At 41.9% G+C, this 23,332-nt stretch overlaps 7 protein-coding genes across 9 annotated transcripts; 3 read left to right on the top strand and 4 right to left on the bottom strand.

Moving 5' to 3' along the window:
- The first annotated feature begins 368 nt into the window (after positions 1–368).
- Positions 369–2,660, top strand: LOC131135755 (trace amine-associated receptor 13c-like). 3 transcript variants are annotated; one of them, XM_058082020.1, is made up of 2 exons: positions 369–582; positions 1,763–2,660. In XM_058082020.1, the coding sequence occupies exons 1-2, from the start codon at positions 488–490 to the stop codon at positions 2,574–2,576; spliced, it is 909 nt and encodes a 302-aa protein (XP_057938003.1). In that variant the 5' UTR covers positions 369–487; the 3' UTR covers positions 2,577–2,660. The 3 variants fall into 3 exon arrangements, with proteins under 3 accessions (XP_057938003.1, XP_057938005.1, XP_057938004.1); XM_058082022.1 differs by lacking the exon at positions 369–582 and adding an exon at positions 1,270–1,689; XM_058082021.1 differs by lacking the exon at positions 369–582 and adding an exon at positions 1,270–1,663.
- Positions 2,661–4,312: 1,652 nt separating this feature from the next.
- Positions 4,313–7,554, bottom strand: LOC131135923 (trace amine-associated receptor 13c-like). The gene is made up of 2 exons (XM_058082344.1): positions 7,454–7,554; positions 4,313–6,594 (listed from the first exon to the last, which is right to left on the bottom strand). Exons 1-2 carry the CDS (start codon positions 7,552–7,554, stop codon positions 5,610–5,612), a joined length of 1,086 nt encoding a protein of 361 aa, XP_057938327.1. The 3' UTR covers positions 4,313–5,609.
- A 355-nt stretch (positions 7,555–7,909) lies between these two features.
- On the bottom strand, positions 7,910–9,112 carry LOC131135742 (trace amine-associated receptor 13c-like). Its single transcript, XM_058082001.1, has 2 exons — positions 8,849–9,112; positions 7,910–8,726 (listed from the first exon to the last, which is right to left on the bottom strand). Exons 1-2 carry the CDS (start codon positions 9,022–9,024, stop codon positions 7,910–7,912), a joined length of 993 nt encoding a protein of 330 aa, XP_057937984.1. The 5' UTR covers positions 9,025–9,112.
- A 786-nt stretch (positions 9,113–9,898) lies between these two features.
- Positions 9,899–10,807, bottom strand: LOC131135924 (uncharacterized). Its single transcript, XM_058082345.1, has one exon. The coding sequence runs from the start codon at positions 10,805–10,807 to the stop codon at positions 9,899–9,901; it is 909 nt and encodes a 302-aa protein (XP_057938328.1).
- A 331-nt stretch (positions 10,808–11,138) lies between these two features.
- On the bottom strand, positions 11,139–12,608 carry LOC131135749 (trace amine-associated receptor 13c-like). The gene is made up of 2 exons (XM_058082007.1): positions 12,433–12,608; positions 11,139–12,310 (listed from the first exon to the last, which is right to left on the bottom strand). Exons 1-2 carry the CDS (start codon positions 12,606–12,608, stop codon positions 11,497–11,499), a joined length of 990 nt encoding a protein of 329 aa, XP_057937990.1. The 3' UTR covers positions 11,139–11,496.
- A 4,514-nt stretch (positions 12,609–17,122) lies between these two features.
- On the top strand, positions 17,123–18,267 carry LOC131135753 (trace amine-associated receptor 13c-like). Its single transcript, XM_058082016.1, has 2 exons — positions 17,123–17,292; positions 17,475–18,267. Exons 1-2 carry the CDS (start codon positions 17,123–17,125, stop codon positions 18,265–18,267), a joined length of 963 nt encoding a protein of 320 aa, XP_057937999.1.
- Positions 18,268–19,277: 1,010 nt separating this feature from the next.
- Positions 19,278–20,446, top strand: LOC131135752 (trace amine-associated receptor 13c-like). The gene is made up of 2 exons (XM_058082015.1): positions 19,278–19,453; positions 19,636–20,446. Exons 1-2 carry the CDS (start codon positions 19,278–19,280, stop codon positions 20,444–20,446), a joined length of 987 nt encoding a protein of 328 aa, XP_057937998.1.
- The last annotated feature ends 2,886 nt before the right edge of the window (positions 20,447–23,332 follow it).

The following is a 23,332-nucleotide window of genomic DNA, read 5'->3' on the forward strand; positions in this document are numbered from 1 at the left end:
ACAATGCATTGCACTCCTACCCGAGTCTAAATCGACAGGCTGAAGCTGATTTCACTTTAGCTCTAAACTCTTTAAATACATAACTTTATTGAGATTTTATTTTAAATCAGGCGAGAAAGTGGCCGTTTAGATCCCGAGTGTGACATTTATTTGTCCAAATACCAACCGTTTACAATTTTGTTCCGACGAATTTGGCAAAATTTAAGCTAGCCAAAGTGAGCAACGCACTTTTGGTTATTTTCACAAAATAAAACACCGTCTTACTTTTCTCATACAAAAAAACATAGTGATAAATCACTGCTTTTACTTTGAAAACAAGAAGCAAACCAACTTGTAATATATCCTGTTTGACACCGCCATTTTGTCCATCCTTTTGCTCAGTTTTAGCCAACGTTTATTTTTTCGTGGTGACGTCACATCGTGTTGCATCCTGGGTAATTTGGGTATGAGTAGTAAGCTGATGATACATGCTCAACATTTCTAGCGAATGCAGTACGCATCCGGGAACTTCTCACATACTAAAAACTTGCATACTGCCAGTGTAGATACACTGCATACTCACAAAGTTAGCATGAGTAGTAGGTAAGTATGCGGTTTCAAACACAGCCTGCGTGTAGTAATACTTACGAAGATATAGACAAATGCTGCAATGCTAATATTACCATGCTAGCGCTGACATGATAGCATTAAGTATTTATACAGGTTTCGACTCATGAAAACAGCTAAAATACGACAATGTTAGTATGTTAGCAATGCTAACATTAGCACGTGAAACCAAACATGGTAGCTCCAAGTGATTGCCAATGTTAAAACAAATGAAAATGCTACAAATACAGTATGCTAATGCTAAGATGATAATGTTAGCATTCTACCTCTTAGCATGACAACAATAAGTGTTTCTGTATGTGTGTACTTATAAAGTATAAAGTAATATAAGTGAGCCCAAAGAAAAGCATTAATTCCTTTTTTTAAGTGAAACAAGCTGTTCATCAGATGATCAAAACTTGAAGACCACAGGTTGATACCATTTATTTTCTGTTTATTCACACTAAAATTATTTTCTGGCATGCCCCCACTGGGGGGGCAGAATTTGTCGCCCAGCTTCTTCCGATTTGAAATTCTACTGAGAAGCTGATCATATTTATTTATTCATCCGTAGTGAAGTCAAAACTGAAAGAAGGAGCAGTGAAGAACACTAGAAGCACACTAGTGTATTTATGAGTCAGCTTGCATTGTCAGGTGACATTTCAAGATCTGTCTTACCCTCTGAAGGTATTTGGCCCTGGCTGATGTTTTTATTGAATAGTATGACAACATTCCAAACAGGATGAGATTCAATTTGGCTAAGCTCATTGAAATGTTGAACATCTTAAGGGTACAAAACTTGTCATGACTCAGGCTGAAACTTTGAGCCAGTAGGTTTTGCTTGGGGGAGGTACCATGGGTTGGACCAAGACACTTGAACACATAAATCAGATGTACAACAGAGACTGTTTGTCTCTTCTTCTTCTTGATGATGGAGAAGGAGGACCGATTAGAGTTCTGCTTTCCACAACTCATCAACATCTCCTGCAGGAAGCCCACGTCTCATTGGTCTGATGGTGTTTTGCTAAATGTTGTCCTGGGCATCATCTGTATCTTCACTGTGGTTCTCAACTTGCTGGTCATCATCTCAATCTCCCACTTCAGGCATATATTTATATTATGTTTATTTTAATTATTATTATTATTAATTATTATGTTGTCTTCTTTATTTCTCCAGGCAGCTCCACACTGCCACCAACCTCCTCCTCCTCTCTCTCGCCGTCTCTGACTTTCTGGTGGGCCTCCTGGTAACTCCTGTTCATATCTACATGAGAACATCCTGCTGGAGTCTTGGTGATATTCTTTGTTCCCTGTGGTTCTACATAACATTCGTACTGACGTGTGCATCAGTAGGAAACATGGTGCTGATATCAGCTGACCGTTATGTGGCTATTTGTGATCCTCTGCAGTATAACACCAAAGTCACTGTGAAAAGGGTTCAGCTTTGTGTTTGTCTCTGTTGGTTCTTTTCTCTCCTCCTGTGTAGCATCATCTTGAAAGATGGTCTGACTCATCCTGGAAAGGCTAATTCCTGCTATGGAGAGTGTGTTATTGGCATTGACTTTGAAGGAGGGATTGTTGACCTTGTAATGGTCTTCATCCTTCCTCTGGGCATCATCGTTACTCTGTACATGAGAGTGTTTGTGGTTGCTGTGTCTCAGGCCCGAGCCATGCGTTCTCATGTTACATCAGTCAAACTACAACATCCAGTCTCTGTCAGAGCAAAAACATCAGAGTTGAAGGCAGCCAGGACTCTTGGTGTCCTGGTCCTTGTCTTTATCGTGTGTTTATCCCCAATTTACATTGTTTCTCTTGCAGGCGACAATCAAATGTCTACATTTGCAAACCATGCCATTTATCTATATAATTTCAACTCCTGTTTAAACCCGTTGATCTATGTCTTGTTCTATCCCTGGTTTAGAAGAGCTGTTAGACGGGTTGTCACTCTGCACATACTGCAGCCTGGCTCCCGGGGGGGCAACATACTGTAAAGAAAAGTACATTTAAGCAATGTTACAGCATCTTTCCTACTGTGTACTATTATATACTTAATAAATATGAAATATGTGATGTGATATGGATGTGAATAGTGATGTGTTCTATTTTACAATAGAGGACACAGTTGATATGAAAACCATAAGAGTTCTTCATCCACATAAAGACCGCAGTGTTAAGTGTCACTCATTGTCAATAATTGAATATCATGACATATATTAACTTAGGTCAATGTAAGACATGACACATAGAATGATATAAAATATCTTCTTATCATCTTCACACTTCAAACTGTACTGTGGGTTTGTCCTCCAGGGATATTGGAGTGTTCTAAAACTTGTCATTCCCAACTCATGGCTACCAGTGATACTATGTGTGGCTGATCCTGCATCAGCTGATCCTGTATCAGCATGACGATGCTTGATCGCCTCAGCCGCAATTTGAGGATGTCCTCCTTTAATGGTCCTCCACCATCTTTGCACTTGAACAACGGACCTCCAAACTTCGTAATGTCCCGCTAGCTGGCCACATTCCAGACCTTTTTGTAGGGATTTCAATTTCCAAACAAAATAATAAAATAAACTCAATTTAATTTGCATACTTCATGAAACATACACAAAAAACGAGGAAATCATGAATAAATATTTTTTTTTATTTAAAAATAAGGACTTACTTTTCAATCACCATCTATATATATATATATATATATATATATATATATATATATATATATATATATATATATATATATATATATATATATATATATATATATATATATAAGGGGCTTTGGGCCATTATATAAAGAACTTTTCAATCACCATCTATATATATATATATATATATATATATATATATATATATATAAGGGGCTTTGGGCCATTATATAAAGAAATCCAGTCAGCAAGCATATTTTTGTCATACTATTTCTCTTTATGATTAGCATATTAGCTCTTAAGCTCATGTTTGTGTCAACTCAAAATAAGATTTGTTTATTCATGATACTGGTTCTAAATTCGAAATGTTTGTTAGAAAAAAGCCTATTTAGGAACATTCAGAAAGGATTATTATTAAAGATATGCCTAAATAATAATAATAATAATAATAATAATAATAATACATTTTATTTGTATAGCACTTTTCAAAATACTCAAAGACGCTTTCCAGAAAAATGAAGTTGAATAAAAGCAAGTAAACAGGGTAAAAGACACATTAAAATACAACATTGATTGGTTTATACACAGCTAAAACATGCATATACGCATGTTTGCATCTATGCAATACATAGAAATTAATCATTATATTACAGTTAATATTATTTTATTACAACATTCTTCACTTTTTCCACAGTTTTTGAATGTTTAATGCGATTTGCAATTTGTCCTACTTTATCGACGGTCATTGAACGCACAGACTGCAAAGAGGGCTGTATGGATGTATTTGGATGTATTTTCCCCCCTTTTTCTTTCACCTCATACTTGCTCCCGAATGTTGATACTATGTGGGAATGCATAAAGCGGATCCTTTCCACATACAGAAAAGGCCATTGCTAATAAATTCATAAACTGAAACATTACTATAAAGTAAATGAACAATAGTGATGAACTCACACATTTGCCCATTGTTAGTGATACTAACAATTTGCAGTCAAGTTTTATGTGGTCTTGGATTTGGATATGCAGCATTAAAACAAAGACAACAGCATTGTTACAATTTTTGGCTTTATTTACAAATGACAAATATACAGTTGCAATACTCCATTTTCAGTAATAGGGTCAGAAATAAATACCATATTTACCTGAATATGAGAAGACCTCTCTTTTTCAAGTCCTATTTTTGAAAAAAAAACATTTCAAACAAAAAAAAATACCTGGCTGAGACATTGCAGCCATGTCGGACAAACTGTATTTTTATAAATATGCTTATTTGTTGAATATAGCACTCTAAGCGTTATGTCTTACATTGAAGTTAGTGGACTTGGTAATGAATGGTTGCTAATCAAATCAAATCAAATCAACTTTATTTATATAGCACTTTTCCTGCAAGGAGATGCAACACAAAGTGCTTTCCAGAATTAAAACAATTTCCACAATTAAAAAGGAAAACAATGAAGCAAAAAGAAAGCCCCTCCTTCCCACCCTCCATACTAGACCCACACACGCACACACACACGCAAGCACACAATCACACACAGTAGGGAGACATGGCATGGTACTGAGGAACAAGGCAACGCCACCTTTGGGGCCGTCCACACTGGGAGGAGCTGCAGGCCGTGCCATCGGAGGACCAGCACCCGGGCCCCCCGACTCCGTTAGACGGGCGGACCCCCACATTAAGGGGAGGAACCCCCAACCGGCCGTGTCGAAGGGACCCAAGGATGGCACCCCCTCAGCATACCCGAACAGCTCCCAGTGTGGAGGACCCCCCTGAGGAAACACTGGAGTTAGAAGCTAAAGACTAAGAGCATAAAATAGGACTAAAAGATAAAACATAACACTGGAGTTAAAAAACTGAAGACCAAGAGCAGAAAATATGACTAAAAAGATAAAAACAAAACACTGGAGTTAAAAGCATAAAATAGGACTAACAAGATAAAAACAAAACACTGGAGTTAAAAGCATAAAATAGGACTAACAAGATAAAAACAAAACACTGGAGTTAAAAGCTGAAGAATAAGAACATAAAATCGGACTGAAAGGATAAAAACATAATAAAAGCTTAACAATATTAGTTAAAAGCCTGATTAAAAAGGTGCGTCTTTAATCTTCTTTTAAAAATATCAACAGTCTCCGCAGTCCTGAGGCTCTCCAGCAGGCTGTTCCACAGGTGGGGGGGCCATAGTGGCTAAATGCTGCCTCACCCACCGTGGTAATGCGCACCACTTCAACACTGCTGTCACATGGACCATGATGTGAATAAAGGACTATTATGGTTAGAAACACATTAAATATGTCCTTTATCGGGCATTTCAATAACTAACAATGAAGCAAATAAGCTATTTATTATTATTATTATTTCGGTCATTTTCTTTACAGTATGTTGTCCCCCCTGGAGCCAGGCTGCAGTATGTGCAGAGTGACAATGTGTCTAACAGCTCTTCTAAACCAGGGATAGAACAAGGCATAGATCAACGGGTTTAAACAGGAGTTTAGATCAAAAAGATAAGGAGCATAGCGGGTAAATGAAGATATCATATTGTTGTAAGCTGCGAGAGAAACGCTGTAATATGGACAGAGACACATGAGAAAGACCAGGACCAGGACACCAAGAGTCCTGGCTGCCTTCAACTCTGATGTTTTTGCTCTGACAGAGACTGGATGTTGTAGTTTGACTGATGTAACATGAGAACGCATGGCTCGGGCCTGAGACACAGCAACCACAAACACTCTCGTGTACAGCGTAACGATGATGCTGAGAGGAAGGAGGAAGGTCATAACTAGGTCAACAATCCCTCCTTCAAAGTAAATGCTGATTTCACACTCTCCATAGCAGGAATTAGCCTTTCCAGGATGAGTCAGAGCATCTTTCAAGATGATGCTACAAAGGAGGAGAGAAAAGAACCAACAGAGACAAACACAAAGCTGAACCCTTTTCACAGTGACTTTGGTGTTATAATGCAGAGGATCACAAATAGCCACATAACGGTCAGCTGATATCAGCACCATGTTTCCTACTGAGACCGACGTCACTAGGAATGTTATGTAGAACAGCAGAGTACAAAAAACATCACCAAGAGTCCAGCAGGAAGTTCTCATGTAGATCCCACTAGGTGTTACCAGGAGGCCCACCAGAAAGTCAGAGACAGCGAGAGAGAGGAGGAGGAGGTTGGTGGGAGTGTGGAGCTGCCTGGAGAAATAAAGAAGACAACATATGTCCTTAGTGGACGAAAGAGACTGAACATGAAAGTCAACAACAACCACAACAATAAGAATTGATTGATACCCAAATACCCAAATTACCCAGAATGCAACGCGACGTGATGTCACCACGAAAAAAATATACGTTGGCTGAACACTGAGCAGCAGGATGGACAAAATGGCGGTGTCAAACAGGATATATTACAAGTTGGTTTGCTTCTTGTTTTCAAAGTAAAAGCAGTGATTTATCACTATGGTTTTTTCTATGAGAAAAGTAAGGGGTGTTTTATTTTGTGAAAATAACCAAAAGTGAGTTGCTCACTTCGGCTAGCTTAAATTTTGCCGAATTCGTCGGAACAAAATTGTAAACGGTTGGTATTTGGACAAATAAATGTCACACTCGGGATCTAAACAGCCGCTTTCTCGCATGATCTAAAATAAAATCTCAATAAAGTTATGTATTTAAAGAGTTTAGAGCTAAAGTGAAATCAGCTTCAGCCTGTCGATTTAGACTCGGGTAGAAGTGCAATGCATTGTGGGTTATCATGTAGTACGCTGTAGTGTAAAGGCTTTGCATACTGTCTGATGGATTGGGTATGCAGTATGGAGTGTGGATAGTACGGGCATGGAAGTATCTAGTAGTTAGTATGCGCTTTCCAACAAAGTCACAGACACTTAGCTCGACCATGCTGGGTGTTACATTGAATTTTAGCATGCTAATGTTAGCATAGAGGCTATGTAGCCGTTTTAAAATTTCGGCACGTTTCCGTGCAGCATATTATACTGTGTGTATGTACTAGAGAGGCGGCGTACACCCTGGACTGGTGGCCAGCCAATCACAGGGCACATATAGACAAACAACAACAAGTCCTTATTTTTAAAGAAAAATTTATTCATCATATTTTTCTCAGTTTTGTGTATTTTTTATGAAGTATGCAAATTAAATTGAGGTTATTTTTATTATTTTAATTTGAAATCCCTGCAAAAAGGTCTGGAATGTGGCCAGCTAGCGGGACATTATGAAGTTTGGAGGTCCGTTGTTCAAGTGCAAAGATGGTGGAGGACCATTAAAGGAAGACATCCTCAAATTGCGGCTGAGGCGATCAAGCATCGTCATGCTGATACAGGATCAGCTGATGCAGGATCAGCCACACATAGTATCACTGGTAGCCATGAGTTGGGAATGACTGAGTTGGGAAGATATTTTATATCATTCTATGTGTCATGTCTTACATTGACCTAAGTTAATATATGTCATGATATTCAATTATTGACAGTGAGTGACACTTAACACTGCGGTCTTTATGTGGATGAAGAACTCTTATGGTTTTCATATCAACTGTGTCCTCTATTGTAAAATAGAACACATCACTATGGCTCCATACTTTTTCTCATATTTCATATTTATTAAGTATATAAGAGTATTAACACAGTAGGAAAGATGCTGTAACATTGCTTGAATGTACTTTTCTTTACAGTATGTTGTCCCCCCAGGAGCCAGGCTGCAGTATGTGCAGAGTGACAACCCGTCTAACAGCTCTTCTAAACCAGGGATAGAACAAGACATAGATCAACGGGTTTAAACAGGAGTTTAGATCATATAGATGAGGAGCATAGTTGGCAAATGAAGATATTATTTTGTTGTCACCTGCGAGAGAAACGCTGTAATATGGACAGAGACACATGAGAAAGACAAGGACCAGGACACCAAGAGTCCTGGCTGCCTTCAACTCTGATGTTTTTGCTCTGACAGAGACTGGATGTTGTAGTTTGACTGATGTAACATGAGAACGCATGGCTCGGGCCTGAGACACAGCAACCACAAACACTCTCGTGTACAGAGTAACGATGATGCTGAAAGGAAGAATGAAGACCATTATAAGGTCAACAAGCCCTCCTTCAAAATCAACCCCAGGAAAACACTCTCCATAGCAGGAATTAGCCTTTCCAGGATGAGTCAGACCATCTTTCAAGATGATGCTACACAGGAGGAGAGAAAAGAACCAACAGAGACAAACACAAAGCTGAACCCTTTTCACAGTGACTTTGGTGTTATAATGCAGAGGATCACAAATAGCCACATAACGGTCAGCTGATATCAGCACCATGTTTCCTACTGATGCACACGTCACTAGGAATGTTATGTAGAACCACAGGGAACAAAAAACATCACCAAGAGTCCAGCAGGATGTTCGTCTGTAGATATGAACAGGTGTTACCAGGAGGCCCACCAGAAAGTCAGAGACAGCGAGAGAGAGGAGGAGGAGGTTGGTGGGAGTGTGGAGCTGCCTGGAGAAATAAAGAAGACAACATATGTCCTTAGTGGACGAAAGAGACTGAACATGAAAGTCAACAACAACCACAACAATAAGAATTGATTGATAAAAATGTTACATAATATAAATATATGCCTGAAGTGGGAGATTGAGATGATGACCAGCAAGTTGAGAACCACAGTGAAGATACAGATGATGCCCAGGACAACATTTAGCAAAACACCATCAGACCAATGAGACGTGGGCTTCCTGCAGGAGATGTTGATGAGTTGTGGAAAGCAGAACTCTAATCGGTCCTCCTTCTCCATCATCAAGAAGAAGAAGAGACAAACAGTCTCTGTTGTACATCTGATTTATGTGTTCAAGTGTCTTGGTCCAACCCATGGTACCTCCCCCAAGCAAAACCCACTGGGTCAAAGTTTCAGTCATGAAAAGTAAAAAAAAAAAAAATACTCCTTCCTCTACTTCAGCCTCCACAACAAACTTCCTCCTGTCTTGGAGGATTTTCGGCCCACTCATCTTCTCATTCACATTCATCTCAATAGGATTCAGGTCAGGACTTTGACCAGACCACTCCAAAGTCTTCATATTGTTTTCCTTCAGCCATCCAGAGGTGGACTGGCTGGTGTGTTTTGGATCTTTGTCCTGCTGCACAACCAAAGTTGGTTTCAGCTCAAGGTCACCAACAGATGGCCGGACATTCTCCTTCAGGATTTCTTGGTAGACAGAAGAATTCATGGTTCCATTTGTTCCCAGACCATCACACTACACCCACCATATTTTACCCTTAGTATGATGTTCTTTTTCTGAAACGCTTGGTTACTTTTACGCCAGATGCAATGTAAAGTCAACCTTTGTCTTGTCAGATAGTACTGTAATTTCCGCACCATAAGGCAAATGGTGCAAAACCCAGGATGCAGAGATGAGGACGCAAAAGGCAGGTAAAAGTGTCTTTATTGGCGGATGCAAGGCAGCAAGATGACTAACACGTACAAACAAGAAAACGACAATGATCCAACAACCAAAGGACACCTGAACTAAATAGGCATCACTGAAAATGGGAAACAGGTGCGGGAGATAATGCAAAGCAACGGAAAGCAGACCAGAGCAACACAGGAAGTGAATACAAAATAAGGGCGTGAACCAGGAACTAAGGAAAGGAAACTAAGTGAACTGTCACAGGGGCTAACTCCTGCATCGTGACAGTACCACACAGGAGGGTGAGTGGGCCAAAGGAGGAGGGGCCCAGCTGAGTCTAAAGATGGGCCCCTCTGGGGGGCGGCCAGGATGGTGGGCCTGGCCAGGGAGCCCGGCCCGACGTGGAGGAGGTGACACCGGAGGCGTGGCGTCCCGACGTGGAGGAGAGGACGATGGGGGCGTGGCGTCCCGACGTGGAGGAGAGGACGATGGGGGCGTGGTATCCTGACGTGGAGGAGGGGATGATGGGGGCGTGGCATCCTGACGTGGAAGAGGGGACAATGGGGGCGTGGCAACCTGACGTGGAAGAGGGGACGATGGGGGCGTGGCAACCTGACGTGGAAGAGGGGACGATGGGGGCGTGGCATCCTGACGTGGAGGAGGGGACGATGGGGGAGTGGCGTACTGACGTGGAGGAGAGGACGCTGGGGGAGTGGCGTCCTGACGTGGAGGAGGGGACGATGGGGGCGTGGTGTCCTGACGTGGAGGAGGGGACGATGGGGGCGTGGTGTCCCGACGTGGAGGAGGGGACGATGGGGGCGTGGTGTCCTGACGTGGAGGAGGGGACGATGGGGGCGTGGTGTCCCGACGTGGAGGAGGGGACGATGGGGGCGTGGCGTCCCAACGTGGAGGAGAGGACGATGGGGCCGTGGCGTCCCGACGTGGAGGAGAGGACGATGGGGGCGTGGCGTCCTGACGTGGAGGAGGGGACGATGGGGGAGTGGCGTACTGACGTGGAGGAGAGGACGCTGGGGGAGTGGCGTCCTGACGTGGAGGAGGGGACGATGGGGGCGTGGTGTCCCGACGTGGAGGAGGGGATGATGGGGGCGTGGCGTCCCAACGTGGAGGAGAGGACGATGGGGGCGTGGTGTCCCGACGTGGAGGAGAGGGCGCCATATCTATGGCTCTCACACTGCTCGCAACTTGACGTTGAACACCCTGTTTACACCAACATCCTGTTTGGATGTGGCTGCACGGACACCGAGTGGTTAGCGCACAGGCCACAAAGCTAGAAGACCCGAGTTCTATTCCACACTCGGGCAGTCCAGGTTGTACCCCGCCTCTCGCCCGAAGACAGCTGGGATAGGCTCCAGCACCCCCGCGACCCTCGTGAGGATAAGCGGTAGAAAATGAATGAATGAATGAATGTTCTTACTGTCTGTCTATTTTACCAGCTGTGATTTTTCTCAATGATGAAGACCCCAGCACCAAGGAATAGTTTGTTAGTTTGTTATTATTTTTATTATTCTGTGGGTTACATCACATTTCAAGAGATTTAACATGCATGAAAACTCTCCAAAGTTTACAAGTGCATCAGACCAGGTGAAAAATGTGATATTTCAGGGGTCCTGAACACGAACCCCCACAACACTCCATAAATCACAGTGAAATCAATTCTCAGGGCATTTTGGAAACATCGTTCATTCTTTCAGTTCTTTAATTCCACTAACTTTTTGGTATGGTGTTTGGTATACGGTCTATTCCATGTGCATGGAGACTGGCTGGATTAATATTCATGCACAAAATATATGAAGACGTGTTACATTTTGTTTTGTATTACATACAGTACATAAAAACACATTTCTTTACAGTATGTTGTCCCCCCAGGAGCCAGGCTGCAGTATGTGCAGAGTGACAACCCGTCTAACAGCTCTTCTAAACCAGGGATAGAACAAGACATAGATCAACGGGTTTAAACAGGAGTTGAAATAATATAGATAAACAACATAGTGTGCATATGTATACATTTTGTTGTCACCCGCAAGAGAAATGCTGTAAATTGGGCATAAACACATGAGAAAGACAAGGACCAGGACACCAAGAGTCCTGGCTGCCTTCAACTCTGATGTTTTTGCTCTGACAGAGACTGGATGTTGTAGTTTGACTGATGTAACATGAGAACGCATGGCTCGGGCCTGAGACACAGCAACCACAAACACTCTCGTGTACAGAGTAACGATGATGCTGAGAGGAAGGATGAAGACCATTACAAGGTCAACAATCCCTCCTTCATAGTCAACACTAACAAAACACTCTCCATGGCAGGAATTACCCTTTCCAGGATGAGTCAGATCTTCTTTCAAGATGATGCTACACAGGAGGAGAGAAAAGAACCAACAGAGACAAACACAAAGCTGAACCCTTTTCACAGTGACTTTGGTGTTATAATGCAGAGGATCACAAATAGCCACATAACGGTCAGCTGATATCAGCACCATGTTTCCTACTGATGCAGACGTCAGTGTGACGGCCAAGAACAACCACAGAGAACAAAAAACATCACCGAGAATCCAGCAGGAAGTTCTCTTGTAGATCTCACCAGGCCATACCAGGAGGCCCACCAGAAAGTCAGAGACAGCGAGAGAGAGGAGGAGGAGGTTGGTGGGAGTGTGGAGCTGCCTGGAGAAATAAAGAAGACAACATATGTCCTTAGTGGACGAAAGAGACTGAACATGAAAGTCAACAACAACCACAACAATAAGAATTGATTGATAAAAATGTTACATAATATAAATATATGCCTGAAGTGGGAGATTGAGATGATGACCAGCAAGTTGAGAACCACAGTGAAGATACAGATGATGCCCAGGACAACATTTAGCAAAACACCATCAGACCAATGAGACGTGGGCTTCCTGCAGGAGATGTTGATGAGTTGTGGAAAGCAGAACTCAAATCGGTCCTCCTTCTCCATCATCAAGAAGAAGAAGAGACAAACAGTCTCTGTTGTACATCTGATTTATGTGTTCAAGTGTCTTGGTCCAACCCATGGTACCTCCCCCAAGCAAAACCCACTGGGTCAAAGTTTCAGTCATGAAAAGTAAAAAAAAAATACTCCTTCCTGTACTCCAGCCTCCACATCAAACTTCCTCCTGTCTTGGATGATTTTCGGCCCACTCATCTTCTCATTCACATTCATCTCAATAGGATTCAGGTCAGGACTTTGACCAGACCACTCCAAAGTCTTCATATTGTTTTCCTTCAGCCATCCAGAGGTGGACTGGCTGGTGTGTTTTGGATCTTTGTCCTGCTGCACAACCAAAGTTGGTCTCAGCTCAACGTCACCAACAGATGGCCGGACATTCTCCTTGAGGATTTCTTGGTAGACAGAAGAATTCATGGTTCCATTTGTTCCCAGACCATCACACTACACCCACCATATTTTACCCTTGGTATGATGTTCTTTTTCTGAAACGCTGGGTTACTTTTACGCCAGATGTAATGTAAAGTTGAACCTTTGTCTTGTCAGATAGTACTGTAATTTCCGCACCATAAGGCACACCACATTATAAGGGACAGTCTCTATTGCGGGGTTTATTTCTGTACTTAACCCATACATGAGGTTCATTGGCAAACACTCAAATGAACCAAAAAAGCTACAGAAGCAAAACAGTAGTTGAACTTTATTCTACTATTTAACAATACACTCAATGTATTTTTTAATTGATTTTCTCCCACAAATCCATCAAAGTCCTCATCTTCTGCATCTGAAGTGAACATCTTTGCAATTTTGTCATCTAACTCGCCAGGTTCCCTCTCATCATTGTCGAAGTCAGTCATGTTGTCAGGTGGCTGCTCAGCAATGATGCCGTTTTTGCGGAAAGCTCCGACAGTTAAAGCAGATACACGAGCCCAAGCATCCACAATCCATTCACATATGGTGGCATCAGTCGCCCGGCGCGGCCTCACAGTCTTAGTCAAGGTTTGTTCGCCGTTTTTTTATCCATGGCTCTCACACCGCTAGCAACGTCACTTTGAACACCCTACAAATAATCAAAATTAATTTTATGACTAACGGTATGTTTAGTTAAGCCTGATCTTTGAAAACGAGCCCCAGTCCGCCAAACATTTATTATTTGGGAAAATAAATAATTTGAGGTATTTTTCTATGCCAAAACACGGACATCAGTAGCCACGTTTACATGAGGAGTTTTCTCTCTTTCCGAATGGATTCTTTCCGAATGATCTTTCCGAAAGCAATGGTATACATGGAAAGGAATATTCCCATCTCTTGTCTCCATGCGCCGCTATAATAATCAACCAGAACAGTCAATAGGGCATGCCCAGTAAAACGTAATCATCAACATCACGTGATACCGACTTCCTCGAGTTTTTCTTTCACTTGTTGGAATAACTCCGTATTTCCAGTTTTTCCTTCGTCCGGTCTTGAAACAAAACTTTCCCCAGCAGTCCAGTGCCGATTGCTCGCCTCCATTTTTGTTTAAATCGAAGAACGTCTCGAGCTGCGTGTTACGTCATATCTGAGCATGCGCTGAAAGAACGAAAGAACACACCTGGGAACAGGAAAAGATAAAGTTCAGTCTTGCTAATATTTTGTAATTAAGCTCGGCACATGTTTTATATAGATATATAGTTCCTTTTTGAATAAAAGTGGACTTGTGAATGGCGTATAGAAGGGTTTAGATTCTGTTCCACAGATGGCGCTAATGCACGCCAAAGCTGCTTGCCAACCGCCAATAAACAACAGAAGAAGAAGAACCCTGACAACTTTCCGTTTGAGCGGGTACAAGATACCTCAATCGGATTGGGGAAAGGAATATTCCACCCCCGGGAATCCAATTATATATTCATTGAGATTGGCACTTTTCTTTGGGAATGAGGTGTATACAAAGGTTACATTCTTTCCGTTTGAGCAAATAACCCGAATGGAATTGGAATATTTGGGTCCATGTAAACGTGGCTATTGAATCAAATGGATATTTAGAGTGTTTGGTATTTTTTATTAGAACTCAAGCTGGGTGAGAGATCTGCGCAAAAAAAATATAGAAAATATTCATCTGTTATGATATTATTGGGAGTGTACTTTTTTGTCCTCTACAGATGTAAAAAGATGGGGAAAATGTGGCCTGGGTCTCTGGTTGACCGAGGGTCAAATAAAAAAATGATGAAGAAAAACGATGAAAAATGATGAAAAAGTCCTTCGGGAAGGTAGTAATCACGATGATGCAACCAAAGGTCACAGCCAGTCTTGGAATAAAACGTTTTGACGTCAGCCTCATTTAGACATTGTACACAAACAAGTAACAAAGAACAACACAACCGCTGGGAATCACAGCAATGTTATTGTTATTGTGTCGTCTTCACACCTCTGATTGCAGCCTGATGTCATCGTTGTACAGTAGCGCGTTCAGGTGGGAACCGAAGTCCTCCGAGAGCGTGCCGCCGTTAGCCCGCAGAACTGACTGACGCTGGGCAAATAACGCTATGGAAAAGAAGCGGGCACACGTTCATGTGAGTGATGACCCTTGAGTGATGTCAACCCAAAATGGGATTCAGTTTCAGGATGAGTTTAATGACAAAAAGTGACTGTACCACAACCGGGGTACTTTCATACAGTACTTGTCATACAGTACCGTGTTATTTAGTGCATAAGTTACAAATGAGTGAAAAAAACATTTTCCCTTTTTGGAATGTTTTTATTTTTAATTTCACCACAATCCCTGCTCTGTATTTGCCTCTTGATAGTATCAATATTTTCATTGACCTGAACACGAACCCCCACAACACTCCATAAATCACAGTGAAATCATTTCAAACACAGGTCTTCCCGATCTCCTGACTGTGTGGCCTGCATGCTAACCACTTTTTTTTTTTTACCGTGCAAGGTGGACAATATAAGAAGCCTAAAACCAACCACTTCCACATGGAATGGGAGGAGAACTTTATTTGTTTCTTTAGTATTTTGAACTAAAAATACGGCGGAGTCAACCATGAAACAGAGATCAACTATAAAGTGAGGGAGTGATGTTCTAACCATGATGTTGTGAGGGACGACTTTATTGTTATTATTATTTACTGGTTGCCAGCCAATCACAGGGCACATATAGACAAACAACCATTCACACTCACATTCATACCTATGGACAATTTGTAGGAGGAAACCCGGGGAAAAGTACAAAGCCAAGATACCAAAGCAGAGAATCGAACACAGGTCTTCCCGATCTCCTGACTGTGTGGCCTGCATGCCAACCACTTTCCACCGTGCAGGGTGGACAATATTCATGAATTCATTTTCTACCACTTATCCTCACAAGGGTCGCAGGGGTGCTGGAGCCTATCCCAGCTGTCTTAAGAAGCCAAAAACCAACCACTTCCACATGGAATGGGAGGATAACTTTATTTGTTTCTTCAGTATTTTGGACTGAAAATACGGCAGAGTCAACCATGAAACAGAAATCAACTATAAAGTGAGGGAGTGATGTTGTTATTATTATTTACTGGTGGCCAGCCAATCACAGGGCACATATAGACAAACAACCATTCACACTCACATTCATACCTATGGACAATTTGTAGGAGGAAACCCGGGGAAAAGTACAAAGCCAAGATACCAAAGCAGAGAATCGAACGCAGGTCTTCTCGATCTCCTGACTGTGTGGCCTGCACGCCAACCACTTTCCACCGTGCAGGGTGGACAATATTCATTAATTCGCTGGGGCCTATCCCAGCTGTCTTAAGAAGCCAAAAACCAACCACTTCCACATGGAATGGGAGGATAACTTCATTTGTTTCTTCAGTATTTTGGACTAAAAATACGGAGTCAACGATGAAACAGAGATCAACTATAAAGTGAGGGAGTGGTGTTGTTATTATTATTTACTGGTGGCCAGCCAATCACAGGGCACATATGGACAAACAACCATTCACACTCACATTCATACCCAGTGTTGGGCATGTTACTTTCAAAACGTAATTAGTTATAGCTACTAGTTACTTGTCAAAAAAAAGTAACTGAGTTACTTCTTAATAATATTCTTATTGGATTTATTTTTACAAAACCTTCATAGTTTATCTTCATAGTGTCTATTGAGAAAAATGCTGCCTCTTTAAAAAATATCAATTGGGTACACGATGGGGTCTCCCATCCAGGCCCTGGTGGTCCTCAGTGGAGTTAAGGATCATGACTGGTATCCAGACGGCAGGGGACCCTGACTCCAGCCAACCACCACCACCTCCCCAACCTGCCTGATGATGAGAAACGCCCACCCAGCCCACTAAGTGGACACATTGTATGTCATGTATTACAATGTTGTGTTTACAATCATTGAGTATTTGGGCCACCAATGAGATTGAGTCACTGACTGGGGGGAGGAATGAACATCCATGAATACACAAATGAGAAGTACTGTATAAGAGTGAAGTTCAGATCCGGATTCTGTCGGAGCTCCAGCTTCGCATCTTTTCTTCCTGATGATGGAGAACCAATCAGAGTTCTGCTTTCCACAACTCACCAACATCTCCTGCAGGAAGCCAACATCTCATTGGTCTGAAGGTGTTCTTTTGACTGTTCTACTCGCCATCATCAGCGTCGTCACTGTGGTTCTCAACCTGCTGGTCATCATCTCCATCTCCCATTTCAGGCACATATTCTTTTTCATGGATCACAGCGAGCTTTTCCCGATGTAGTCTACTGCAGGACATTTATACTCTACACTGTACCATGTGTGTCTCAACGTGTCCTCACTCTAATTTGTCTACATTGATTTGTTTTGGTTGCAACTCTTTAGTCCGCTAAGAACATAAGTTTTGTTCTCGTCTCCAGGCAGCTTCGTACTCCAACCAACCTCCTCCTGCTCTCTCTTGCTGTCTCTGACTGTCTGGTGGGCCTCCTGGTGATGCCGGGCGAAATCCTACGTCAAACATCTTGTTGGACTCTCGGTGATGTTGTATGCTTGTTGTATAACTATATGTCTTACTTTGTGACGTCCGTGTCAGTAGGAAACATGGTGCTGATATCAGCTGACCGTTATGTGGCTATTTGTGATCCTCTGCATTATAACACCAAAGTCACTGTGAAAAGGGTTCAGCTTTGTGTTTGTCTCTGTTGGTTCCTTGCGCTCCTCTACTGTAGCATCATCTTGAAGGATCAACTCACTCATCCCGGGAAGTATAAATCCTGCTATGGAGAGTGTATTGTTGTTATTGACTACAACGCAGGACTCGTTGATGTCGTTGCGACCTTCATACTTCCTCTCAGCGTCATCATCACGCTGTACATGAGAGTGTTTGTGGTTGCCGTGTCTCAGGCCCGAGCCATGCGTTCTCATGTCACATCAGTCACGATACAATATTCAGTTAAAGCAAAGAAATCCGAGATGAAAGCAGCCAGGACTCTTGGTGTCCTGGTCCTTGTCTTTCTTCTGTGTTTCTGTCCGTTTTATATTGTTACTCTTATGGGTGGGTCATTTGCTTCACTGCTACAGTTTGTGATTAATGTCTTTTATTTCAACTCCTGTTTGAACCCGTTGATCTATGCCTTGTTCTATCCCTGGTTTAGAAGAGCTGTTCGAGATATTGTCACTCTGAATATACTGCAGCCTGGCAACACTCAGTAAAAAGGTGGCTAATTTCTATTTCGGAGTCGATCACATTAATCTTTGTTTGATGTCATCCAGCAGTTTCTTGTCTATGGATTTGTCTGCATTATTCCAAAGGCAGCATATTCAAGAGTTGTTCTAAACCTGCAATATTTTTTACTCACAAGTTCAACCATTTCTTCATCTACAAAAGGATGTTCAGTATCAGTTTGACAGTTTCTATCAGATACATTTGGTTGCAAAACCTGCGGGACCGGTTTTGCCATACCAGTTACACCCGGTAGGAACAACACCCGCATCAGCAGCCCGGTGTTGACTGTTGTGACTTTGTGTTTGGCAGGTGCCATTTTGAAATTATTCTTGAAATGTTACATTTTATACAAATGAATCGAATGAAGAAAATCCAGTTTCGGGCTTCAAAATAAAAAATGATGCTTCAAAATGTGGTCTCAAAGTTTCTACAGTCTGTCATAAATTTATGATACACGACTTCATACACTGTTTGGTGTCTTTAATGAGTGATGTGTCATTATTATTAATCAGAAAATAAAACATCAACAGATCCACCTCATCGTGAAGGTGCTTGTCTCTGCCTTCCTTCCATTGAAAGACAGACATTTTTTTTTTTACAGCAAACATGCGAGGATCAGCTGGATAATATTCTTTTTGGATTGTCAATTGGGTACACGATGGGGTCTCCCATCCAGGCCCTGGTGGTCCTCAGTGGAGTTAAGGATCATGACTGGTATCCAGACGGCAGGGGACCCTGACTCCAGCCAACCACCACCACCTCCCCAACCTGCCTGATGATGAGAAACGCCCACCCAGCCCACTAAGTGGACACATTGTATGTCATGTATTACAATGTTGTGTTTACAATCATTGAGTATTTGGGCCACCAATGAGATTGAGTCACTGACTGGGGGGAGGAATGAACATCCATGAATACACAAATGAGAAGTACTGTATAAGAGTGAAGTTCAGATCCGGATTCTGTCGGCGCTCCAGCTTCGCATCTTTTCTTCCTGATGATGGAGACGGAGGACCAATCAGAGCTCTGCTTTCCACAACTCATCAACATCTCCTGCAGGAAGCCAACATCTCATTGGTCTGAAGGTGTTCTTTTGACTGTTCTACTCGCCATCATCAGCGTCGTCACTGTGGTTCTCAACCTGCTGGTCATCATCTCCATCTCCCATTTCAGGCACATATTCTTTTTCATGGATCACAGCGAGCTTTTCCCGATGTAGTCTACTGCAGGACATTTATACTCTACACTGTACCATGTGTGTCTCAACGTGTCCTCACTCTAATTTGTCTACATTGATTTGTTTTGGTTGCAACTCTTTAGTCTGCTAAGAACATACGTTTTGTTCTCGTCTCCAGGCAGCTTCGTACTCCAACCAACCTCCTCCTGCTCTCTCTTGCTGTCTCTGACTGTCTGGTGGGCCTCCTGGTGATGCCGGGCGAAATCCTGCGTCAAACATCCTGTTGGACTCTCGGTGATGTTGTATGCTTGTTGTATAACTATATGTCTTACTTTGTGACGTCCGTGTCAGTAGGAAACATGGTGCTGATATCAGCTGACCGTTATGTGGCTATTTGTGATCCTCTGCATTATAACACCAAAGTCACTGTGAAAAGGGTTCAGCTTTGTGTTTGTCTCTGTTGGTTCCTTGCGCTCCTCTACTGTAGCATCATCTTGAAGGATCAACTCACTCATCCCGGGAAGTATAAATCCTGCTATGGAGAGTGTACTGCTGTTATTGACTACTACGCAGGAGTTGTTGATGTCGTTGTGACCTTCATACTTCCTCTCAGCGTCATCATCGCTTTGTACATGAGAGTGTTTGTGGTTGCTGTGTCTCAGGCCCGAGCCATGCGTTCTCATGTTACATCAGTCAAACTACAACATCCAGTCTCTGTCAGAGCAAAGAAGTCAGAGATGAAAGCAGCCAGGACTCTTGGTGTCCTGGTCCTCGTCTTTCTTCTGTGTTTCTGTCCATATTACATTGTTACTCTTATGGGTGGGTCATTTGCTTCGTATCTAATGTTTGTGCTTAATGTTTTCTATTTCAACTCCTGTTTAAACCCGTTGATCTATGCCTTGTTCTATCCCTGGTTTAGAAGAGCTGTTAGACACATTGTCACGCTGCACATACTGCAGCCTGGCTCCTGGGGGGACAACATACTGTAGAATCAAAGGTGGACAAAGTCTTTCAGTGTAGATCACATCAAGTTGTCTGATGTCATCCAGCAGTCGAGCTTCTATGGATGATTCGAGTATATTTGAATCATCAAATCCAAATTATATTTGAGATTTATGTACATCCATTCAAAATCATTCATCAATCAAATCATTTATGTACATGAAATGATTCATACACTGGCCCCCGTTTTGAGTTCAAGTTGTATTTGCTGTATTTCAACTGGAAATGACAAGAATTAATATTCAAATACTGGCTGTGTTGGAAACTGCATACTAACTACTAGATACTTCCATGCCCGTACTATCCACACTCCATACTGCATACCCAATCCATCAGACAGTATGCAAAGCCTTTACACTACAGCGTACTACATGATAACCCACAATGCATTGCACTCCTACCCGAGCCGAAATCGACAGGCTGAAGCTGATTTCACTTTAGCTCTAAACTCTTTAAATACATAACTTTATTGAGATTTTATTTTTTTTAATCAGGCGAGAAAGCGGCCGTTTAGATCCCGAGTGTGACATTTATTTGTCCAAATACCAACCGGTTACAATTTCATTCGGACGAATTCGGCAAAATTTAAGCTAGCCGAAGTGAGCAACGCACTTTTAGTTATTTTCACAAAATAAAACACCGCCTTACTTTTCTCATGCAAAAAACCATATTGATATATCACTGCTTTTACTTTGAAAACAAGAAACCAATTCAGAATATGTCCTGTTTGACACCGCCGTTTGGTCCACCATTTTTTTTTTTTTTTTGCGGTGACATCACGTCGCGTTGCATCCTGGGTAATTTGGGTATGAGTAGTAAGATGATGATACATACTCAACATTTCTAGCGAATGCAGTACGCATCCGGGAACTTCTCGCATACTCAAAATTTGCATACTGCCAGTGTAGATACACTGCATACTCAAAAAGTTAGTATGAGTAGTAGGTAAGTATTTAACTTTAAGAGAACTCGGGTTTTACTTCTGTCCTGTTCTGTAAATATATATATGTGTCATTAAAAAAACTGTTTGGACCGAAAGTATTTGTCTTTACTCAAACAAGAATTGAAATAAACGTGCGGTCGGGAACCTTCCTTTATCACCGTAAATGTTACATGCAAGACTGTCAATCGATTAAAATATTTGATCGTGATTAATCACACTTTAAACTCGCAATTAATCGCAATTAATCACAGATGGAAATAGTTTTTTATCTATAATAAGTAGGGGAAATATCTTTGTGGCTATTTGTGATCCTCTGCATTATAACACCAAAGTCACTGTGAAAAGGGTTCAGCTTTGTGTTTGTCTCTGTTGGTTCCTTGCGCTCCTCTACTGTAGCATCATCTTGAAGGATCAAGTGATTTATTCTGGGAAGTATAAATCCTGCAACCAAAAGTGTACTACTCTTGTTGACTACTATGCAGGAGTTGTCGATGTCGTCGTGACCTTCATCCTTCCTCTCAGCATCATCATCACGCTGTACACGAGAGTGTTTGTGGTTGCCGTGTCTCAGGCCCGAGCCATGCGTTCTCATGTTACATCAGTCAAACTACAACATTCGGTCTCCGTTAGAGCCAAGAAATCCGAGATGAAAGCAGCCAGGACTCTTGGTGTCCTGGTCCTTTTCTTCCTTCTGTGTTTCTGTCCGTTTTATATTGTTACTCTTACAGGTGTTGTATCTTATTTAGGGTTTGTGATTAATGTCTTCTTTTTCAACTCCTGTTTAAACCCGTTGATTTATGCTTTGTTCTATCCCTGGTTCAGAAGAGCTGTTAGACGGGTCGTCACTCTGCACATACTGCAGCCTGGCTCCTGGGGGGACAACATACTGTAGAATCAAAGGTGGACTATGTATTTTAGTGTAGATCACATGTATCAATCAAGCAGTCGTTTGATGCCATCCAGCAGTCTGCTGTCTGGATGATTCCGGTATATTTGAATGAGATTCACCCTTCACATATGCTTTATTGTATGTGTGATCTAGACTGCCTAGTTTCCCAAAGTGGGTCAAATTGTCATATAATTGATAAACGTTGAAAATAACATGAATAATGCTCGTATTTACACAGCCATGCTTTGGTTTTTACACATTGGTAAATGCTACCCTCTAGCGGTGAGCACTTACATTACAGGCAATAATAGGAAGCTCGTATTTACACAGCCAATGCTTTGGCATTTACACACTGGTAAAGGCTACCCTCTAGCGGTGAGCAAATGCATTACAGCAAGTCTCCCTGCTCTCGCATCGACAGACGCTCGTCGATCTAATACACAGTTTCACCTCCCCATGAAGCTTTGAGCGTTTTTTTAAAATACGATATGGCCCCATTGTGGTACACTTGTGGATTTATATAGAATTTATTTTCAATATGTCTGATGCCCAATTAAACTACCTTAATAAAGTCTGCAAAAAATATAAAATTAGTATTATTTACAATTTTTCCAACTTCATTGTGGTAAATTTTCTTCTTGTAATTATGACTTTATTCCCATGATTTATCGTCAAAGTGAGGGCCGCACAGTGGGTGAGTGGTTAGCATGTAGAACAAGAGATCGGGGTAGACCTGGGTTCGATTCTCCACTTGGGAGTTTAGTTTTTAAATGCATATTTAAGCAAATTGTAAACATTTTATTTCTCAATTAAACATTTCCAAACTCAAAAATATGCTTATATATATTCATTTTCTACCGCTTATCCTCACAAGGGTCGCTGGGGTGCTGGACACGTAGTACATAGTACTATAGACAAACAACCATTCACACTCACATTCATACCTATGGACAACTGGAGTACCCGGAGAAAACACACGCATGCACGGGGAGAACATGCTAACTCCACACAGAGATGATGGAGGGTGGAATTGAACTTGGG

Source organism: Doryrhamphus excisus, chromosome 9 (assembly GCF_030265055.1).
Source record: "Doryrhamphus excisus isolate RoL2022-K1 chromosome 9, RoL_Dexc_1.0, whole genome shotgun sequence".
NCBI classification, from domain to species: Eukaryota; Metazoa; Chordata; class Actinopteri; order Syngnathiformes; family Syngnathidae; genus Doryrhamphus; species Doryrhamphus excisus.

Excerpts from the sequence above, each read along its gene's own strand:
- LOC131135755 (XM_058082022.1), top strand. The coding sequence starts at position 1,514 with ATGATGGAGAAGGAGGACCGATTAGAGTTCTGCTTTCCACAACTCATC. Across the intron at positions 1,690-1,762 it reads ATCTCAATCTCCCACTTCAG|GCAGCTCCACACTGCCACCA; the intron begins GCATATATTTAT and ends TTATTTCTCCAG.
- LOC131135923 (XM_058082344.1), bottom strand. The coding sequence starts at position 7,554 with ATGACGATGCTTGATCGCCTCAGCCGCAATTTGAGGATGTCTTCCTTT. Across the intron at positions 6,595-7,453 it reads GGACCTCCAAACTTCATAAT|TGTTCAGCCAACGTATATTT; the intron begins GTCCCGCTAGCT and ends CCTGCTGCTCAG.
- LOC131135742 (XM_058082001.1), bottom strand. The coding sequence starts at position 9,024 with ATGATGGAGAAGGAGGACCGATTAGAGTTCTGCTTTCCACAACTCATC. Across the intron at positions 8,727-8,848 it reads ATCTCAATCTCCCACTTCAG|GCAGCTCCACACTCCCACCA; the intron begins GCATATATTTAT and ends TTATTTCTCCAG.
- LOC131135924 (XM_058082345.1), bottom strand. The coding sequence starts at position 10,807 with ATGGCGCCCTCTCCTCCACGTCGGGACACCACGCCCCCATCGTCCTCT.
- LOC131135749 (XM_058082007.1), bottom strand. The coding sequence starts at position 12,608 with ATGATGGAGAAGGAGGACCGATTTGAGTTCTGCTTTCCACAACTCATC. Across the intron at positions 12,311-12,432 it reads ATCTCAATCTCCCACTTCAG|GCAGCTCCACACTCCCACCA; the intron begins GCATATATTTAT and ends TTATTTCTCCAG.
- LOC131135753 (XM_058082016.1), top strand. The coding sequence starts at position 17,123 with ATGATGGAGAACCAATCAGAGTTCTGCTTTCCACAACTCACCAACATC. Across the intron at positions 17,293-17,474 it reads ATCTCCATCTCCCATTTCAG|GCAGCTTCGTACTCCAACCA; the intron begins GCACATATTCTT and ends TCTCGTCTCCAG.
- LOC131135752 (XM_058082015.1), top strand. The coding sequence starts at position 19,278 with ATGATGGAGACGGAGGACCAATCAGAGCTCTGCTTTCCACAACTCATC. Across the intron at positions 19,454-19,635 it reads ATCTCCATCTCCCATTTCAG|GCAGCTTCGTACTCCAACCA; the intron begins GCACATATTCTT and ends TCTCGTCTCCAG.